This window comes from Telopea speciosissima, chromosome 1, assembly GCF_018873765.1.
Source record: "Telopea speciosissima isolate NSW1024214 ecotype Mountain lineage chromosome 1, Tspe_v1, whole genome shotgun sequence".
NCBI lineage: Eukaryota > Viridiplantae > Streptophyta > Magnoliopsida > Proteales > Proteaceae > Telopea > Telopea speciosissima.
The window spans coordinates 7,353,671-7,373,374 of record NC_057916.1 but is presented as its reverse complement, the minus strand read 5'-3'; the positions used below and the strand labels follow the sequence as shown (position 1 = coordinate 7,373,374).

Sequence of the window (19,704 nt, the reverse complement as noted above, 5' to 3'; positions counted from 1 at the left end):
TTTGCCTCTCTCTCTCTCTCTCTCTAGAGTCTGTAATGTCTCAGCACACCTCAACTCAACGGTTCTAACTCTCACAGCGCTTCTCGTCACCATTTAGTTTATACTTTCTCTAGTAGTTGAAACGAATATGGAGAAGAAGAAGAAGAAGAATATAGTCAAGTCCAAAACCCACTTTTAACTTCTTTCCTTTACTGTACCAGTCTTCCCTCTTTCCATGTTTTTTTTTTTTCTCTCTCTGTCTATCTAGTCTCTGCTTCTGGCTTCTGAGTCCTTTTCTTCCTCTTCTCTTCGATTATTATTATTTTTTTTTTGGAGGGTTTGATTTATCCTCTTCAGCTTCTAGGGTACAAGGAATAATGTCTCCATCGAGGGAATGATTTGGGTTCCTGACTGACTGAGTGACAGAAATGCATCTCCATTTGCTGCTGCTGATTCTACCTCTGCTGTTCTTCGGAGTTTTTGGTTTGGAAGTGGAAGTCCAAGCGCTTATCGAGTTCAAGAAAGGGATCCAAGACGATCCACTCGGGCGTGTGCTCAACTCATGGGACCGCAGTTCAGTGATACCACCCAACGATTGCCCTCAGACCTGGTATGGGATTGTCTGCGACGCCGGCTCTGGTTCCGTCACGGCTCTTGTTCTCGACGAATTGAATTTGTCCGGAGATTTAAAGTTTGCTACGTTGACCCCGCTCACAATGCTGAAGAATCTCAGCCTCTCCGGGAACTTTTTTACTGGTCGGCTGGTCCCGACCATGGGTGGGATGACTAATCTGCAGTATTTGGATCTGTCCAGGAATCAGTTCTACGGCCCGATCCCTGATACGATGAACAATCTCTGGGGTTTGAACTATCTCAACCTCTCTTCCAATGGTTTTACTGGTGGATTCCCGGCTGGAATCAGGAATCTTCAGCAGTTGAGGTTCTTGGATTTACATTCTAATAGACTTTGGGGCGACATTGGAGATTTGTTGTCGGAGTTGCGTAATGTCGAATACGTCGATTTGAGCTTTAATGGGTTTTATGGGGGTCTTTCCTTGGCCGCTGACAACATTTCTACCTTGTCTAATACCATTCGGTATGTGAATATGAGTCACAATAGCTTGAATGGGAACTTCTTTTCACATGATTCATTTAATATGTTAAGGAACTTGGTCGTTTTGGACCTTGGGGACAACCAGCTTACTGGACAGCTCCCTTCAATTAACTCATTGCCTAACCTTCAAACTTTACGCCTTGGGAGCAATCAGTTGTACGGACCCATTCCGGAAGATCTGCTGGGAGATTCTATTCCGCTGGAGGAACTGGATCTCAGCCACAATGGGTTTTCAGGTGAAGTATTTGTTTTAATTCCTAGATCTTATGGGTTTTCAGGTGAAATATTTGACTTTAATTCCTAGATCCTTTCGGTGTTATATTCTATTTTTGTGCTCCACACTCTCAGTTCTGTCTTGTCTAGTCTTTTTTTCCATGATAAAGAAAATAATTTATTCAATCGAAAAAAAGAATACTTCTAACCATATCTTCATACGCCGGAAGAATTGAAACCAACTTTAGGATTGACAAACATTTGTGTTTGCACATTTTTAAGAATCTTCTATTTCATCAATGGCCGCCAACAGATTACACCCTTCTTGTCAAATGGCAAAAAAAGAAAATATGAAATATTCCATAAGCTGGAAGATTTGAAACCAACTATAGGATCAACAAACATATGTGTTTGCAGAATGTTAAGAATCTTCTATTCTTCTTTGAATGATTCTTCAATTTAGTTCATCCATAGTTATCAATAGATCAAAGACACTAAACTCCTGGGGAGTCCACCCTATTTCTCAAGTTGCAAAAAAAAGGCCAAAATATGAAATATTCCTTCACCCGAGGAGAAGTGGAGAACCATGTCTCTGTAAATAGGAGTACTGATCAATAGATGGTGCAGTGATGTCATTCTGGCAAAGAGATATTTTAATGGATCAAGAGAGGGGGGGATATGGCATCTAATATGACGGGGGGGAGGGGCAGAGAGAGATAGAGGTGGCATGGTTTCCCATTAGGCATTAGGTTGGGAGACAGAAAGATAACTAGTTCCTTAAGGCAAAAGTTTTTCCAAGTGGGACCTCTTTGATAGGTTTTCTAACCGGGCCATCTATTTCTACCACGTGGAGGGGTGATGTGGAAATTCCTACAGTTGGATATCAAGGACTTGGACTGGATTGGCCATGTGTCAAATTTCAGACTCAACCAAATACCCCCTTGTATGTCTATGCATCCTTGTATTTGTCAACCGTTTGTTTCTTGTCTTGCACCCTCTCCATGGTCCTTAATTTTTTAATCCTTGATTTTGCCATTTGGCCAACTCTGATTGGGATGAAATTTGGCATTTGAGCAGGGAACCCCTGGGTCCACCTGTCCATAGAATTACAGCCCCGTCTAACCTGCCATGTTGCAGAACCAAGGTCTGCCTGGAGAACACTCTCCTGACCAGACCGCCTAGAAACCTGCTCCTGTTCCTTGATTAAATTTACTTTTTACTGAAATGGCAGGATATTATTGACCCAAGAAAGAAAATGGTGGGATATTGCTTACTAAGCTTCCTGTATCTGAGGCTTTGGTTTATTGGAAGGAAAACTCCAGAATATAATAACCAATGAGAATTCTGTATTCAAGATCTTTTGATTTTCTAAATTAGAAAATAAAAACAAAAGAAAAGTGTTGGCTTGGGGGCAAAGCCTTGGGATTAAACCAATTTCCTTTCTCTTATGGATATAAACTGGATCTGCATTTGCATAGTTGCATATGTGGATACCTGAATACCCTTGGCTGCTAGCTTGTTACTGAATTTTCCCTCTTATGTATCTACCACAAAAGTCCGGACATGGACAATAAAAGTGCCATCCTTTCTGTTTATTTTCTTATGAGTTGCAAAACTTTGGAGTACACAATTGTGAAAAACTCTGTATGTCTGATTTGATGTTGCTTGCTTTTACCATCATGTTCTGTTGTATTGCTTTAGTAGCCATATTCTATGTTCTTTATTAGTCAGACTTCAACTCTTTCTCTGTGCGAGGTATCTGAGAGCTGCAAACTTTCTGCCTGCAGGTTCAATTCAGGGAATCACGTCTCCTGTTTTGAAAATTTTGAATCTTTCATCAAATGTGCTAGCCGGATCACTGCCTTCCACTTTAGGAGGATGTGTAATTCTGGATTTGAGCAAAAACATGATTTTTGGTGACATATCCACTGTGCAGAGTTGGGGGGACTCTATGGAGGTTATTGATTTGAGCTCAAATTCTTTGTCAGGCAGCTTCCCAAATCTGACTACCCAGTTTCAGAGGTTGACTTCTATAAATGTTAGAAATAATTCCTTAGTAGGTGACCTGCCTCTTGCATTAGGAAACTACCCAAAACTTTCTGCAGTTGACTTCAGCTTGAATGCACTAACAGGGTATATTCCGACTAGTTTCTTCACCTCATTGACCTTAACAAACCTGAATCTCTCAGGAAATCACTTTACTGGGCCAATCCCTCTTCAAGGTCCACACACCACTGAATTATTATTTTCACCTTCTTATTCACAAATCGAATCCCTTGATCTCTCCAGTAATTCATTAACTGGTTCCTTGCCTTCCGCAATAGGTAATATGGGTAGGCTTAAGTTGCTAAACCTTGCAAAGAACAGCTTGTGTGGACAGATACCAAGTGAGCTTAGTAAACTTAATGGCTTGGAGTACCTTGACTTATCAAACAATCATTTCGATGGTGAGATTCCTGATAGGCTCCCATCAACTCTAAATTTTTTCAATGCGTCCTATAACGATTTATCTGGTACTGTTCCTGGAAATTTGAGGCATTTCCCCCCTAATTCATTTCATCCTGGAAATCCTTCACTAATCTACCCAACTGAGTCTGGTTCTGGGGGTTTTCAAGGTAGTGGGCAACATCACAGTTCAAAAACTAGTATCAGAGTGGCGATTGGTCTTGCTTCTGTTGGGGCAGTGGTGATGATTATCTTTGTTTTACTGGCATATTATCGAGGGCACTTGCAAGAATTTCCTGGAAGAAGTGGAATTAGTGGGCAAACTATGGGGAGGGATATTAAGCTGGGAAGATTTGCTCGACCATCCCGTTTAAAGTTCCAAAAAAATGTTAATCCCCCTCCAACTTCGTTAAGTTTTTCAAGTGATCACTTGTTAACTTCGAATGCAAGGTCAATGTCTGGGTTCGTAATTAAAACATCAGAGCATGGTTTAACTGAAGGAATAGAAGCAGGTCCAGAGCCTATAAAGCCTGATATTCCAGATAATCATCCTCCAAACTCTGGACGAAAGTCATCAGAAGGGTCTCCCTTCTCTTCGTCACCCTGTTTTATTGAGGCTTGTGAGCAACCGGTGATGTTAAATGTGTACTCACCAGATCGATTAATTGGGGAGCTATTTTTCCTGGACAGCTCATTAGTATTCACAGCTGAGGAGTTGTCTCGAGCACCGGCAGAAGTTCTCGGTAGAAGCAGTCATGGGACTCTATACAAGGCTACCCTAGATAATGGACATATTTTGACTGTGAAGTGGTTGCGAGCAGGACTCGTCAAACATAAGAAAGAATTCGCTAAGGAAGCTAAAAGAATTGCATCTATTAGACATCCAAACATTGTTCCTCTAAGAGCATATTATTGGGGGCCCCGGGAACAAGAAAGGCTGATTCTAGTGGATTATATCCATGGAGATAGCTTGGCCCTACATCTCTATGGTAAGAGTTTCCAACATTCAACTTTCATTACTGGCCCTGTAAGATGTACAATGCTTTATGATTGTCACCTTTCATGCATGATTTTGTTGCAATCTTTACATATGCTGAAGTGAGCCTTGATTTTTTATATATATATTTCTGTTTCTTTTGAGGCCTTTCAAAGCTCCTCATTGCTCATTCATGCAGTAGTGCCTATTCAGGAAACTGTGAGTGGTTATTGAAATGATATTGTACTTCAGTAAAAGCCTTGGTAAAAAGAAACTGACAATAGTGTGTCTGTTACGTGTCTTTATTTTAATTATTAGGATAATTAGTAATTATTATTTTAATATTATTAGTTATTTATTTATATATATCGTGGGAGGGAAGGGATAATTGGGTTGTGTTGTACGTGGGTCTTGTGGAGAAATTATAGGAGTTATAACTACTTCTTAGCCTACATAATAGCTAGATATTAAATGAATGGATATGATTTGAATCCCCTCCTAATTTATCTCTTAGACATGAGGTAGGCTTCCTCACCCAAGCCAGATGCCATTGCTTCGTCTGTAAAGCATATTTTCTCTCTCTCTCTCTCTCTCCTTATTTCTCTCTTTTATTTTATTTTATTTTTAGATTACTTTGCACGTATCAGTGTCTTACGAAGCCTAAGAGCATTTTGTTTTCAGAAGCTTCAAGGAATCATGTAAATTACATGGTACACATGCTTGTGGTACTTCAAGGAACTTTCTTAATAATATACTAATTGAAATTTTAATGAAAACAAACAACAACTCAGCCTTATCCCAACTAAATGGGGTCGGATGCTTGCCCTTCATTCAGTTCTATTCGAGGTCATACTTGAAACAACACCAAAGCTATGCATGTCTTTCCGCACCACTTCTCCCAAGGTCATTTTAGGTCTGCCCCTGGCTCTTTTAGTTCTTTCCATCTGAATCAAACATTCCTCCGTACCGGTGCATCCAAAGGCCTCTGTTGAACATGGTCATGCCCCACCTCAAACGACTTTCTCGTAGCTTATTATGTATCGGAGCTACTCCCAAACCAGCTCTAATATGATCATTCTTCACTTTATCCTTCCTAGTTTTGTCACTCATTCATCTCAACATCCTCATCTCCACTACACTAAGTTTATCCATATGATGCCCATATGATGCTTCGTAACTGCCCAACATTCCGCACCATACATCATTGCCGGTCGTATGACTGTCCTATAAAATTTTCCTTAAGTTTTAAAGGAATGCGCCGATCACACAACACTCTAGATGCACCTCTCCACTTCATCCTTCCTATTTTAATTCTTTGTGAAACATCATCCTCTATATCACCTTCTTTATGTATGATTGAGCCAAGATACCAAAAATAACCACTTTACGGAATCTCCCTCTCGTCAATTTTCACCACTCAGTATCTGTCCTAGTGTAACCAAAGTTAGATGTATGCAGATTTGTATGCAGACTGTTGGATTCCGATGATCTATGAAAGAAGATTTTGGAGTAGTTGTTTTTGTTTAAAGGCTGGGTTTGTGAGGAGTTGAGAAAACATTTAAATGATTTAGTATACTTTAGAAGAAAAAAAAAAAATAAAGAAAGAAGAAGAAGCTGCATTTTACCATCCCAATGGAACTACTTAGATTGGAAGGGGAAAAGTTCAGCACAGACAAAGAAACACCACAAAAATGAAGTTCATTGTTTTCATTGTGGGTCCAAATCTGTCTTCTCTGCATTAATTTGGCCATACAGGGTTGTTAGTAAGAATTTTTTTAGCTTAATGCAGCTGATGTTACTTTTCTTATTGACAGTTATGATTCGAATGGTTTTGTGTAAGCCAAGTTTGTTTGTGTTCTAAAAGGAAATCAAGGATGAGGGGTGTGAAGTCTAGTAAAATTAACGAAGACTTCATGCAGGACAACAGAGGTTCATATGCAGTAGTTTCCATATGAAGTAATGATTTTTGAATTCGAAATTAGGGTATTTTGTGACTCTTCTATGGTTGGATACTGTAGAGCCAACTAAAATAGCTAACAACAACAATAGAATTACCCAGGCAGCAAGCCAGCCAATATCGGCTGGCCAATTAGAGTCTATAAACCAGAATATGGAAGTGATTCAAAAATCAAAATATTAGCCAACTGATGAGTAACCTAGGTCGAGTGTAGGCCCCAACTGTATGAAGTAACCCTCCAAGTTAGGGCTGATTCTGATGGTTTGATGTAAAGTTATGCTAGAACACAGAATTAGAAGGTAGAAGAGGAAATTAGAAGTTTAGGGTTTAAGACAAACCAGTCGCCAATCAGATATAAGATTTGGAATGAGAAGAGAAGATGTTGACAGAAAACTGCTCCAAATAAGATTTGATAACTTGAAGATTGAAATCAGAATTTGCAGCAACAAGAACTTGAAGAACAAGCAGATCAAGTTTCAATGGAGGAAACCCAGATTTCCAAACAATGCTGTTGTCTGATCCTTCTTCAAACAAGGATCGAATGGCCTTTTTGAATGACTGAAACTAAATATCAGATCTGTTGAAAGTATTCTTGAAACTTGCAGAGAATTTCCAGCAACTAGAATGGTCCTTCAAGAGATCGTCTAGGGCAAAACGGGGGTTTGTTGAAGAAACTCGATAGAATGGGGGATGGGGAATAGACTGGGTATCTCACCCTAGGCTTCTCACCTATCCTATATCAGGATTTAACAATGCTTTAAGCAAACTTTTTATTCATTCAATCGTGCACTCGATTAAGCAATTGCAACTATATTTATAGCCACAATGGCTGAACATAGAAATTAAAAATCAAACTCAAACTAGGACTCAAAGTAGAACTAGGATTCCCATCTAGGATTCAAAACTAAACTAGGAATTCTAATGAGGAGTAGGACTACAATTCCAGCAAAACACAAGTCTAAATAAAAGACAAATAAAGACCAACACCTAACCCCCAATTTATGCTGGTGTAGGGGGAATCCCTACACCTGCGGCTGGTTTTGGACAGCCGATGTACATCATTGGAGCTGCTCAGTGATAACTTGAAGAACTTAATAATATAGGCAGGAGTGTATGCGCACAAAATTCTAGCCTATTAATGTGGACACACTTGGTCATCCATCTGTGAGGTACATTTTTTACCCTGATCTTGAAGTGTTCTTTAACATAGTTCACAGCATTGTCTTGAGAAAGGATGTGGACGTAGCAGATGATTGAATGGCTATGTGGACTTTGGATCTGTGAAGGAGTTTCAATGATTTGGGACTTCAAGCCTTACTTTTTTCCCTTCAGTTCTTGCATCCAATGGCCCTGATGCAGTTTGGAGGGTAGGAGTGTTTGCAGATATAATGTGGTGCATTTAGCGGGAAGACAATAATTGGCTTTTGCAAACCATGCTGAACTGGCATATAGTATTGCCATCTAAAGCTATGGATTTTGACGCAGATTCATCATCGAAATGGGCTTATTTCTTTAGAAATAAGTCTAGGGTTGGGTTATATACATGTTGGGCCTAGGCCACTTTTATGGGCCTAAAACATGGGTAATTAGGTTGCATACGGGATTAGATGTTTTAGTCCTATACTTAGTTTATTTTCATATTTTTAATGTTTCAAATTGAACCGGTCCAAAGCTCGTTTGAACCAGTGGTTCAATTCAAGTGATTTTATTAGTTTTTCTTTTAGTTGTTTAGTTGGGTTGGATTAGGACTCTATTTTGGAATTTAGCTCGTCTCTAGGGAGGCGTGCGCCCAGGGTGCTGCCGGGGGCATCCAGCGGTTGAGTGTGCCACACACATCTTGGCGCACGCCTAGGGATGTGTGCGGCACAGCCCAACGGCTGGCAGCACCCTGGGCGTTCCCTACTCCCTAGAGCGATCCTGATCCTCTATTTTAAGTCTATTTCAGTTTCCTAGTTAGTTTAAGTTAGCTAATAGGTTAAGGATTGGGTTAGGCCTTTCCTTTTTAGTGTCTAAGTCTGTTTTTGAGTCTTCTATATAAGTTTGTAAGGGAGGCCAGCATTGAACACGAATTTGATTAATGAAAAGGCTTTTGTTTGCTGCCGTAGCTGCTCCTTGTGAGTGTGCATCCTTGTGGTTCTATCAAGGTGGAAAGGGATTGGTGGAATCCGATCGACTCCTTACGCCGTGACGGCTGGGAGGATCCTCTACAGCTGAAAGGTGGTTCTATCCTTCTATCACAGAGTTGTTGCCTCCATTGAATACCTACAACAAGTAAGAAATTCTGCAACTATTCTTCTTCCTTCTAGAAGGTCACATACAAGGTGATTTTTGAGATCTACCAAACCAGCCATCCGATTGAACTCAGATTTTCACCATACCTCCATTAACCCTAATTTGGGAAGTGATTCCAATTTCACCTAATTCATGTGGCCTGATTTGAATATATTCTCATATTTCCCATTCTGCCCCTATCTCCATTAAAGCACAGTTTCAGACCTTCAACCATATTCGATTCTAATTTCATGCTCAGAATAAGTAGTTGATTTCATGACATTAATTCTGAAATTAGTAACCTAATCATATCTCTTAACCCTAGTTCCAGTACCCTATTTACCATAATACCCTCACTTCTACCCTAACGAGGATTTCTCCATAACTTCAAATCTGCCCATCAGTTTCAAACCAAACTTTCAGCATACATCCCTTACATCATTATTGACACTCGATCCAAGTTTCATCAGACCCCCACCACCCTAAACCCTAGAATCCCCTTCTCCTACCTCCATTAGGAATTGTCTCAAATAACCTTATCTTGCTGTCCAACTCACCTAACCTACTTTCATTCACTCAAACATCATAAAACCTATACCATTAGACTTCCCTACATCTGCCTATCATTACCATATAAGACAACCCTAACCTAAACCTAACTTTAACCCTAATTTTGATCTAAAACTCAAGTTTGACCCATTCTAATGACCTGTTCAGATCAGATCCTGTTTGAACTGGCTCCTAGTAGGTCTCCTACCTATCTAGGACTACATTAGATTTGGTTATTTATTGCTAGTAATTGTAAATAATTTATAAGCACTAGTTCTATGGACATGTGCAAAACTGGAGCTCTTTCTTTTGTAAGACAGTTATAGTTGCGGAGCTCTCTTTTGGGGATTGAACAGTGAGGCCCCTTCCCCTTTGGGAATCCATCCTCTTTCAATGAAACTTCCTTAAGGACCATCTTTAGCAAGCAGGTAAAAGGGATTGATTAAGGCTTTTGCCCTTTGTTTTCTAGAGATGTTCAAAGAAGGTGCTGCTCTCTTAGTGGTCATGTCGGAAATGTAAAGCACAAGGAAAAAATAAATGAAAAGGAAAGGGAAAAAAAATTACCAGGAAATTTGCTAGGAGAGAGGGAGAAAAGTGTAATTTCAGACAATCGGCTGGGTGGATGGTAATGAAATTTGGATTGAGTCTCTCTTAGGGTTTGAGGAAGATTCGATCAAAATTTTAGCAGGTTCTAACGGTTAGATTTGGCTGAGCAGAATTCCCGTGAAAATCACCTTGCATGTAACCTTCTAGAAGGGAATAAGAATAGTTGCAGGTTTTAGGTTATAGGAAAAATAAAAAACAGAAGGGGGAAAACTAGGGTTTTAATGGACCTAGAGTTTTAATGGTGGATAGGAATGGGGATCGATGGACTAGGTTTAGAGGATTAGGAGAAGGAGGATGGCTAATAATCTTAATCACTTACTTGGAGTTGCAGGTCTTCAATGGCAGCAGCTTGAAGACTAGATTCAGATCTTCCCGATCTACAAGATGCAAGGAGTCAACTGGAGATCCACCAGTCCCTTCACCTTGATATGACTCACAGGGCAACACTAAATAGAGCAAGGCAGCAGCAATGGCAGCAAACAAAAGTTTTTTCATTAATCAAATTCGTGTTCAATGTTTGCCCCCCTTACAACCTTATATAAAAGACTCAAAATTAGACTCCTACACTAAAAAGGAAAGGCCTAACCCAATCCTTAACCTATTAGGTAACTTAAATTGACTAGGAAACTGAAATAGACGCAAAATAGAGTCATAATCCAACCCAACTAAACAATTAAAAGAAAAACTACTAAAATCACTTAAATTGAACCACTGGTTCAAACCAGCTTTGGATCGGTTCAATTTAAAACATTAAAAACATGAATATAAAACTATGTATAGGACTAAACTATCTAATCCCGTATACAACCTAATTACCCATATTTTAGGCCCATAAAAGTGGCCTATTACATTGAAAATCCATGGGATCAAAGGCCCAACATGTATATATCCCAACCCTAGACTTATTCCTAATAAAATAAGCCCATTTTGGATGATGTTGTAGCACTCCTTGATTCGTTTTTGAGTGTAGATTAGAAGCCCCAACTCCAAAAGTGTGAAAAAACTTGGTTAAATGGAAGATTTCAGACTCTGGGTTGAGAGTTTTTTTTCTCTTTTTCTTCAGAATGTGTGTTGTATCGAGTTTGTGACTCAAAATGGCTTTTTTATGGTTTGTATCAATTGTATTGGTATGTATCGAGCCATATCGGCCGATACATATCGATACGTATCGGTCGATACATATCGACACTTAGCGATATGTATCGACCGATACGTATCGATACATACTGATATGTATTAAAGCAACCCACAGAACCCTTTACTGTATGTATCGATGGGATCGATATGTATTGGTCGTATCGTATTGTATTGGCCGATACATCTCGATACCATCTGAGACGATCCTTTTTAAAAAAAAAAAGAGACGTATCAAGACCTGGAAACAGGGGTAAGGCTGCGTACATTTGACCTTCCCCAGACCCTACTAAATGCGGGAGCCTTGTGCACTGGCTACGGCCTTTTTTTATTAGTATGTATGTGTTAACAGATTAGAATTAGGCTGAATGCTTGGAAGATTTATTCATCCCAAGCACCTCCTTATTTGTAAGAATTATAAAATAGTAAAATATGTACATGAGCAATGTGGGACTAAACCACATATACAAAAACAATAAAATAACAAAGGTAAAAAGTCCAGAATACCCCCACGGTATTCTGGCCCATATATCTAACACTCCCCCTTAAGTTGGAGCATATATATCATGCATGCCCAACTTGACTAAGATAGGATGAAACAGCTTGCTACTCAGTCCCTTAGTGAACACATCAACCAGTTGATCAGTAGACTTCACAAAGGGAACACAAATGAGGCCGGCTTCAAGCTTCTCCTTGATGAAATGTCAGTCAACCTCCACGTGTTTAGTGCGATTATGCTGGACAGGGTTATGAGCAATGCTAATGGCGGCAGCTTTATTGTGACAATAAAGCATCATGGGAAGATGGACAACAACACCGATATCCTGCAATAATCCTCTAAGCCATAGAAGTTCACAAATGCCTTGCGCCATCGCACGAAACTCGGCTTCAGCACTGGATCTTGCCACAACATTTTGCTTTTTACTGCGCCATGTGACAAGGTTCCCACCCACAAAGGAACAATAGCCAAAGATAGATTTCCTGTCGGTAGAACCAGCCCAATCGGCATCAGTATAAGCCTCAAATCTTAAGATGACCATTGGGAGATAGAAGGATTCCCTTTCCTGGAGCAGACTTCAAATACCTCAAAATACGACGGACTGCATCCATATGAGAGGAATAGGGATCATGCATGAACTGGCTCACCAAACTTACAACAACTGCTATGTCAGGTCATGTGTGGGAAAGATAGATTACTTTGCCCACTAACCGCTGATAACCACCTTTGTCAATTGGCTCACCCTCTTTCTCCCTAAGTTTTGTAGTAGCTTCCATAGGAGTATCTGAAAGATGACAACCTAGCAGCCTTGTCTCAGTCAATAGATCAAGGACATATTTTCGTTGAGAAAGAAAGATGCCCTTTGAAGATCGAGCAACTTCTATCCCTAGAAAATATTTTAGAGGACCAAGATCTTTGACCTCAATCTCACGGCCAAGGAGAAGCTTCGAATCCCTGATTGTAGCGTCATCATTATCACTGACCACAATATCATCCACATAGACTATGAGAAGAGTAACCTTGTCACCAACTCGTCTAATAAACAAGGTGGGATCAGCATTGCTCTGCTTGTAATCTGCTGAAATCATAGCCTTATGAAATCTATCAAACCATGCCCTAGGTGACTGCTTCAACCCATAAAGAGCACGCTTCAATTTACAGACCTTGCCCCTAGTCCTGTCATCAGAGAAGCCTGGTGGAATGTCCATATATACCTCCTCCTTAAGCTCCCCATGAAGGAAGGCATTCTTCACATCTAACTGCTGGAGATCCCACCCAAGATTTGCAGCACAAGATAATAACACCCTGATGGTGTTGAGCTTTGCCACTGGTGCAAAGGTCTCCTGATAGTCAACCCCATAAGTCTGAGTGAACCCTTTTGCAACCAGACGTGCCTTATACCTATCCACCGAACCATCCGCCTTCTGTTTGACCACGAAGACCCATTTACATCCCACTGGTTTTTTCCCTGGAGGAAGAGCCACAAGATCCCACGTATTATTTTTATGTAGTACTCTCATTTCTTCCAACATTGCTGCCTTCCACTTTCCATCTGTAGATGCTTCCTGCCAATTGTTAGGAATCGAGATAGAGGAAAGAGAAGATACAAACGCACGAAAAGAGGGAGAAAGAGAGCTATAAGAAACAAAACCAGATATGGGATGTAAAGTACAAGTCCTAGTACCTTTGCGATGTGCAATAGGTAGGTCGGAAGAAGAGGGATTACCAGGAGATGTAGGATCCGGGTCTGGAGCCGGCAATTGGATGGGTACTGGTGCTACAGTGGGTTGCAACTGCCCTCTGTTGGATCTGCCCCTTGTATAGGTGAGTATGTTGGAGTTGTCAATTCTCTTCTGAAATTCACCAATAGTTCTCTGGACTGGAGTCAGCTCCCCCTGGATAGGAACATTAACAACACAATTTTCTATGGTCTCCCCCTATAAAGGATTCCCATCAGGTGAGGGAGGAACAGCCAGAGGATGTTGGGCATCAACCAAAATAGGGTGGGCAGCATCTAAAGGAGGCTGGGCAGCAGCCGTGGGTGTTGGTAAAGAAGGCTGGACAGCAGTCTGAGGAACCTCAGGTAGAGGAATCTCAAAAGACACATCTTCACTCGAACTCTCCCCCCCCCCTGAAGAGGTGGCAAAGAATAGTAAGAAAGGGACTCATGGAAAATAACATCCATACTAACCATGGTACGGCGGGAAGGGGGATGGTAACACTTATATCCTTTCTGGGTCGGAGAATAACCCAAGAAAATACAACGGAGCCCCCGAGGTTCAAGCTTGCCTGGAGAAATCTCGAGCATAGCACACACAACCAAACACCTTAGGAGGCACAATAAATGAGGAATTTCCCCGTAAAACATCAAAGGGGCTACGGGAGTCAAGAACCCTAGAAGGCAGCCTATTTATGAGATAGGCCGCAATGAGAATCACATCCCCCCAATATGGAGAGGGGACATTCCTCGCAAACATCAAAGCCCTGGCCATTTCTAATAAGTGGCGATTTTTCCTTTATGCCACACCATTCTGGGCAGAGGTATCAACACAACTAGTTTGATGAAGGATGCCATGATCAGCTAAATATTTTTGAAATTGGGATTCTGTGTACTCGGTTCCATTATCACTTCTCAATACTTTGAGAGTAACCTGTCTTTGTCTTAGCAGCCCTTTTAGCTTCAAAGTTAGCCCGTTTCCCATGAAGTTTCCAGCACTTCTCCTTGGTGTGATAGGATTTGTGACAGTGCTCACAAACAACAGTCCCTGTGGTAGAATCACCAAGAGAAGCAGTGCTACTAGGTGCAGGAGTGGCAGGGGCAGCGGCAGCAGCCTTGAGAGCTGATCTGTCAGTAATAGGAGGGTGCAACATGGCAGTCCGACGGTTCTCCTCAGAGGACACCAAGGCATAAGATTGTTCAAGTGTGGGAAAAGGCTTATGCCCCAACACTTGAACACGAATCTGATCGTACTCCACATTTAAACCAGCCAAAAAATCATAGACCCTAATCTTGTTCACATGCTTCTTATAGGAAGCAATATCAACAGCTGAACTTGGGTGAAAGTCAAAAAAGTGATCCAACTGCTGCCAAAGGCTACGCAAAGTAGCATAATATTTAGAGACTGTCAATTCTCCTTGAGTAGTGTGAAGGACCTTCTTCCTGAGTTCAGAGACCTGGGCATCGTTGCCAAACTGCTCGTAGGTCTCCTTGCAAGCAGCCCAAATCTCCGAGGCTATGTCAAGAAGAAGAAAATTATGCTGACAGATCTATAGTCATAGAACCAATAAGGTAGGGCATGAGAACTCCATTGTTGGCCAGCCACCTGTCTTGAGCAGCTCCAATCTCAGTTAGCATATCACTGGTGCCAGTAATATGACCAGTAAGGCCACGGCCAGCAATGGCAAAGGAAGCAGACCTAGACCAAAGCAAGTAATTAGTGCCATCCAAGTTGATTGGATTAGGAGTAAAGGTAAGATAATCTGATTTGCTGTGTCCATCACCAACAAAAGATGCAGTCGAATCCACTGAGTCACCCATGAGAGCAGTAGAGAAGCCTAAATCACAGAGAGGGGCTGTTGTGAAGAGAAACCCACGAAAGCCTGTAAGTTAAGGGCTGAAAATTGGAGGAGGAGAGCCCTCTGGTAATGATGGAATAATGGGCTCCAAAAATCAGCAACAGCAGCAAAGTGAATCCCTTGGATTGATTTTTACAGAGTCTGAAAAAACCCTGAAAGTGCTGAAATCGATGTAGGGAAGAAGGAGAGCAAAAACACTGCAGATGGAGCTGAAAATAGGATAGAATGGTCCTCTAGTAATGCTGAATCACCCTGCCAAAAATCAGCCGCAACAGAAATCTGCAGACCCTAGATTGACATTGGTCAGGGTTTTGGAAAAAACCCTGAACTGCTGAAATCAATAACGGATGTAAGATGCCAAAAAACTGAAGTGTTGCAGCTCCAACTAAGGTCGAGTGTGCCTGTATAAGTAGAGAACCAGCCTTCAAAAAATCAGAACCAATAGAGGTCACCAGCCCGTAGATCGATAGTTGTCAGGGTTTTGGAAAAAAACCTGTTTTTTGGTGAAAAATCGATCTTAGGGGGTCTTGAACAGATCTGAAGATAGGAACAGATATAAAAGAGATGGCCTGCTGCAGTTCTTGGTCTTCAAATAGGAGGAGTGGTCCCTTGTAGCAGAGATGGAAGCAGTCCCCAAAAAACTGAAGAAGCCAAATATCGCAGACAGGTAATAGTGTCCCTATCGAGCAGAAAATTGCACCATGGAAAGAGGTAATGGAGGGCAGCAACTAGATCTTGTAGATCACCTCATCAGTGCTGCCCTAGTGGGAGAATGAAGAGTAAGAGAAGAGGAGAAGGAAGAAACCGAGAATGAAAGGGGGAAAGGAGGAACTGAAATCGAGAATGGAAGAGAGGGGGGGTCCCTAATTCGAAATCTGCTCTGATACCATGTTAACAGATTAGAATTAGGCTGAATGCTTGGATGATTAATTCATCCCAAGCACCTCCTTATTTATAAGTATAATAAAATAGTAAAATATGTACATGAGCAATGTGGGACTAAACCACATATACAAAAACAATAAAATAACAAAGGGAAAAAGTCTAGAATACCCCCACGGTATTCTGGCCCATATATCTAACAGTATGGTATCGGTACCGACCAATACCGATATGTATCGGCCAATACGATACGATACGTACCGATACTTTAAACCATGGTCATTAGTCGAAGTGCTTGAGCTTATGTTGATACTAGAACTAGCAAGACCATGGTGTGAATTAAGGAGTGGGGCTATTGGTAAAAGCAAAAAAATTGATACTCTGAAGAGTATTCATATGGCATGAGTTTCTTCCACTTCAGAGGATTTTATTGATGACTTACTGTAGATTCAGGTTATCATGCTGTAATTAATGTGAAAACAGGTTTAATTTTATTGACAGCCAGTATGATCAGTTCAGATTTGATTTTCAGTTTCTGAATGTAAATTCTGAATAGGTTAGCTAGAGTAGTTTAGATTGGCTAGTTTAGAACCACAAAATGCATTTTGGTAACTATCAGCAATTAGACCTTTGATGATGAAATTGGATTTATTCCTTCCTTGCTAAATTTTTCAGGGCCCAAAATTAATTAGAAACCTGGTTTATTTAAAAAATTGCGGCTGTGTACATTTGCCCCTCCCAGACACTGCAGTGGGACACTCTTTTTTGAGCTTAGGACTTGGTGTAATTTCCATGCAATTTGTCTTATGAGAAAATTGTTTTGTAGTAACCAACCTTGGTTACAACATGATTGTAACCTTACTTTTTTGCCCATTGTCTTACTCCCAAAAGTAATTTAATGTTGATTTGAATACAAGGGTAAAAAAGGATTTTCAAATAGGGCCTGCTTTAAATGACTTTCAATTTTGAAACCCCTTTTTACCCCTGCATTAAATAACTTATAAGAACAAAATAAGGAGCAAAAAAGTAAGGTTATAACGTGTTTGTTCACCTACTTGGTGAGAACTGAGAACAATATGCAAGGCTGCGTACATTATGACCCTCCCCAGATCCCGCAGTGGCGGGAGCCTTGTGCACTGGGTACACCATTTTTATATGTATGTATTATGTATTTTGACTTCTGTCTGTTTGGTCACATAATTTACCACCTCTTTCCCCCCCCCCCCCCCTCCCCTCCCCCTCCAAAAAATAATGATGCTTATGATCATCTCTTTGCATAATTGATCGTAGGAGATTGGCTTGAAACTCATATACCATAGCTCCCTTTTTTCTGTATTGTACAGGTAACAGAATCAGTTACCCCACAGGCTTATGCCACCTATTTTCTGTTTCTGTCTCTGTATTTTTGACAAGTTCTTTGCATGTGTGTGTACAATGTTGCTAATGATCATCCCTTTGCATAAATTGATCTTAGGAGATCTCCTAGGTTGATAACATACTAAATTATAACCCCCCTCTTGTCTGAATGGTTACAGGCATATGCCACCTATATGCTGTTTGTGTGCGTGTACATTTTAGATAAGCTCTTTCATTTACCTGGAAGATTCTCTAATTAACATGTGTTTCGTAGAGACTACTCCTCGAAGGTACTCCCCATTGTCGTTTAGCCAGAGACTGAAAATTGCAGTTGACGTTGCTCGGTGTTTAACATACCTCCATGATAATGGCCTCCCTCATGGCAACCTAAAGCCAACAAATATACTCCTAACAGGCCGTGATCTTACTGCTCGCATCACAGATTATGGTCTCCATCGTCTCATGACACCTGCTGGCACTGCAGAGCAGATCTTAAACTTGGGAGCACTTGGTTACCGGGCCCCAGAGCTTGCAACTGCGGCCAAACCTTTGCCATCCTTTAAGGCCGATGTCTATGCATTTGGGGTGATACTGATGGAACTGTTAACTAGAAGAAGTGCTGGTGACATTATTTCTGGCCAGACAGGTGCAGTAGATCTTACAGATTGGGTCGGACTTTGTGCCCATCAAGGACGAGGAATGGATTGCTTTGATAGAGACATTGCTAGTGGGGAAGAACCTAATAAAGCAATGGATGAATTGCTTGCCATATCACTGAGGTGTATTCTTCCTGTGAATGAGAGGCCTAATACCAGACAAGTTTTTGAGGATCTCTGTTCTATATCTGTTTGAAATGTACATGTGTCTTCTAATAGTTTTTGTTTTTAATCTTCCTTGTTTTCTATTTTTCCCCTTCCTTTATTGGGTCCCAAGCCTTCTGATCTGGGCTAATCTTCAATTTTTTACCCCGCCTTTGATGTAAAGGAACTGATTGATCAATTGATTGATTGATTTATTTGAGAGCTTGAATTGCAAGGATTGTAATTTTTATTTTCCTTCCAGTTGAGTGTTCTTCTTGAGAATGTTTACAGCAGTTGATTTTGAAGTAATTAATCATATTTAATTGAGAGTAGTGGGTAATGTGCGTTCAGAAATGTTTTACATCATCTAATGTATAAGATGTGGGAATAATGCTAGGCATTGGGACAGTTTCTTGGTTGCGTAAATGGTGATCAGGAAGGTTTTTGAACCCTGATTGTGGCATAGCAAATTGGGTCTGAATATTTAGAGGCTATGAAGCTCTTGGGTCCGTAACTGAAGCATGGCCCTCAGAAAACAAAGTTATTTGAGGAACCATTATGAGCACCCACACACCCCACAAAGAGAGGTGGTTTGTTAAAAGTGCATGTGCCTATCAAGACGCCTGCTTTCTCTTTCCTTTCCTGACACAGCAAACCCCAACAAAAAATTGTTGGTTCCACTGATATCCCACATCACATCAATCTCCGACCATAATTGCTGGGTATCATTGGTTCAGATCTTCTTGGCTGAGAGGTCGCTTCCCGAGAATCCAGTGCTAGCAATCAAAATCACTAGAAATGTGTTTGAAAATATAACACCGAGTGATAAATCATACCTCAGAAATAAAAAATCACAGTGCTTCCAATAGTCCAACAAAACAAATAAATATGTAAACAAAGTCACTGTGTTAAAATGGCATGAAGAATGCATAGAGAGCCCTGCTTAGTGTTGCAACTTTTCGGGCAGAGCCCGGGTCATTGAAGGCCCAGACCCACCCTGAGTGTTAAAATGGCATGAAGAATGCTCGACCGGCCCAATGTTTGTTTGGGATGGCCTCATCCCAAGCTCAATGCACCGAGCTTTTGGTCTAGCCGGGGCCAGGAAAGGCTTTAAATAAGAGCTGGAATCTATAAATCATTGTAAAGTTAAATAAAATCAAGGCTCTTAATTGCCATGATATCTATAGTGAAACCTACATCCCCTTTACTTCTGTGTGAGTGTTTGGGGGGTGTTGGGGAGGGGGGGCAAAGCTACCTTACATACACATGTATCTTAGGGCCGGACCCCTACTCCCAAGGCCTTAACCCAATGACTGGCCCAAATCTATGGGCTGGGATTTTCTGGAT

The 19,704-nt window shown here is 40.9% G+C and overlaps 1 protein-coding gene across 2 annotated transcripts; it reads left to right on the top strand.

The window, feature by feature from the left end:
• Window positions 1-316: 316 nt before the first annotated feature.
• On the top strand, window positions 317-18,607 carry LOC122644820 (probable inactive receptor kinase At5g10020). Of its 2 annotated transcripts, XM_043838206.1 has the most exons (4): window positions 320-339; window positions 387-1,329; window positions 3,094-4,740; window positions 17,832-18,607. In XM_043838206.1, the coding sequence occupies exons 2-4, from the start codon at window positions 408-410 to the stop codon at window positions 18,407-18,409; spliced, it is 3,147 nt and encodes a 1,048-aa protein (XP_043694141.1). In that variant the 5' UTR covers window positions 320-339; window positions 387-407; the 3' UTR covers window positions 18,410-18,607. The 2 variants fall into 2 exon arrangements, with proteins under 2 accessions (XP_043694138.1, XP_043694141.1); XM_043838203.1 differs by having other exon boundaries at window positions 317-1,329.
• The last annotated feature ends 1,097 nt before the right edge of the window (window positions 18,608-19,704 follow it).

Bases quoted from the DNA above. Each gene is read 5' to 3' on its own strand.
- LOC122644820 (XM_043838203.1), top strand. From the start codon at position 408: ATGCATCTCCATTTGCTGCTGCTGATTCTACCTCTGCTGTTCTTCGGA. The intron at 1,330-3,093 runs GTGAAGTATTTG...TTCTGCCTGCAG, and splicing joins CAGCCACAATGGGTTTTCAG to GTTCAATTCAGGGAATCACG. The intron at 4,741-17,831 runs GTAAGAGTTTCC...TGTGTTTCGTAG, and splicing joins CTTGGCCCTACATCTCTATG to AGACTACTCCTCGAAGGTAC.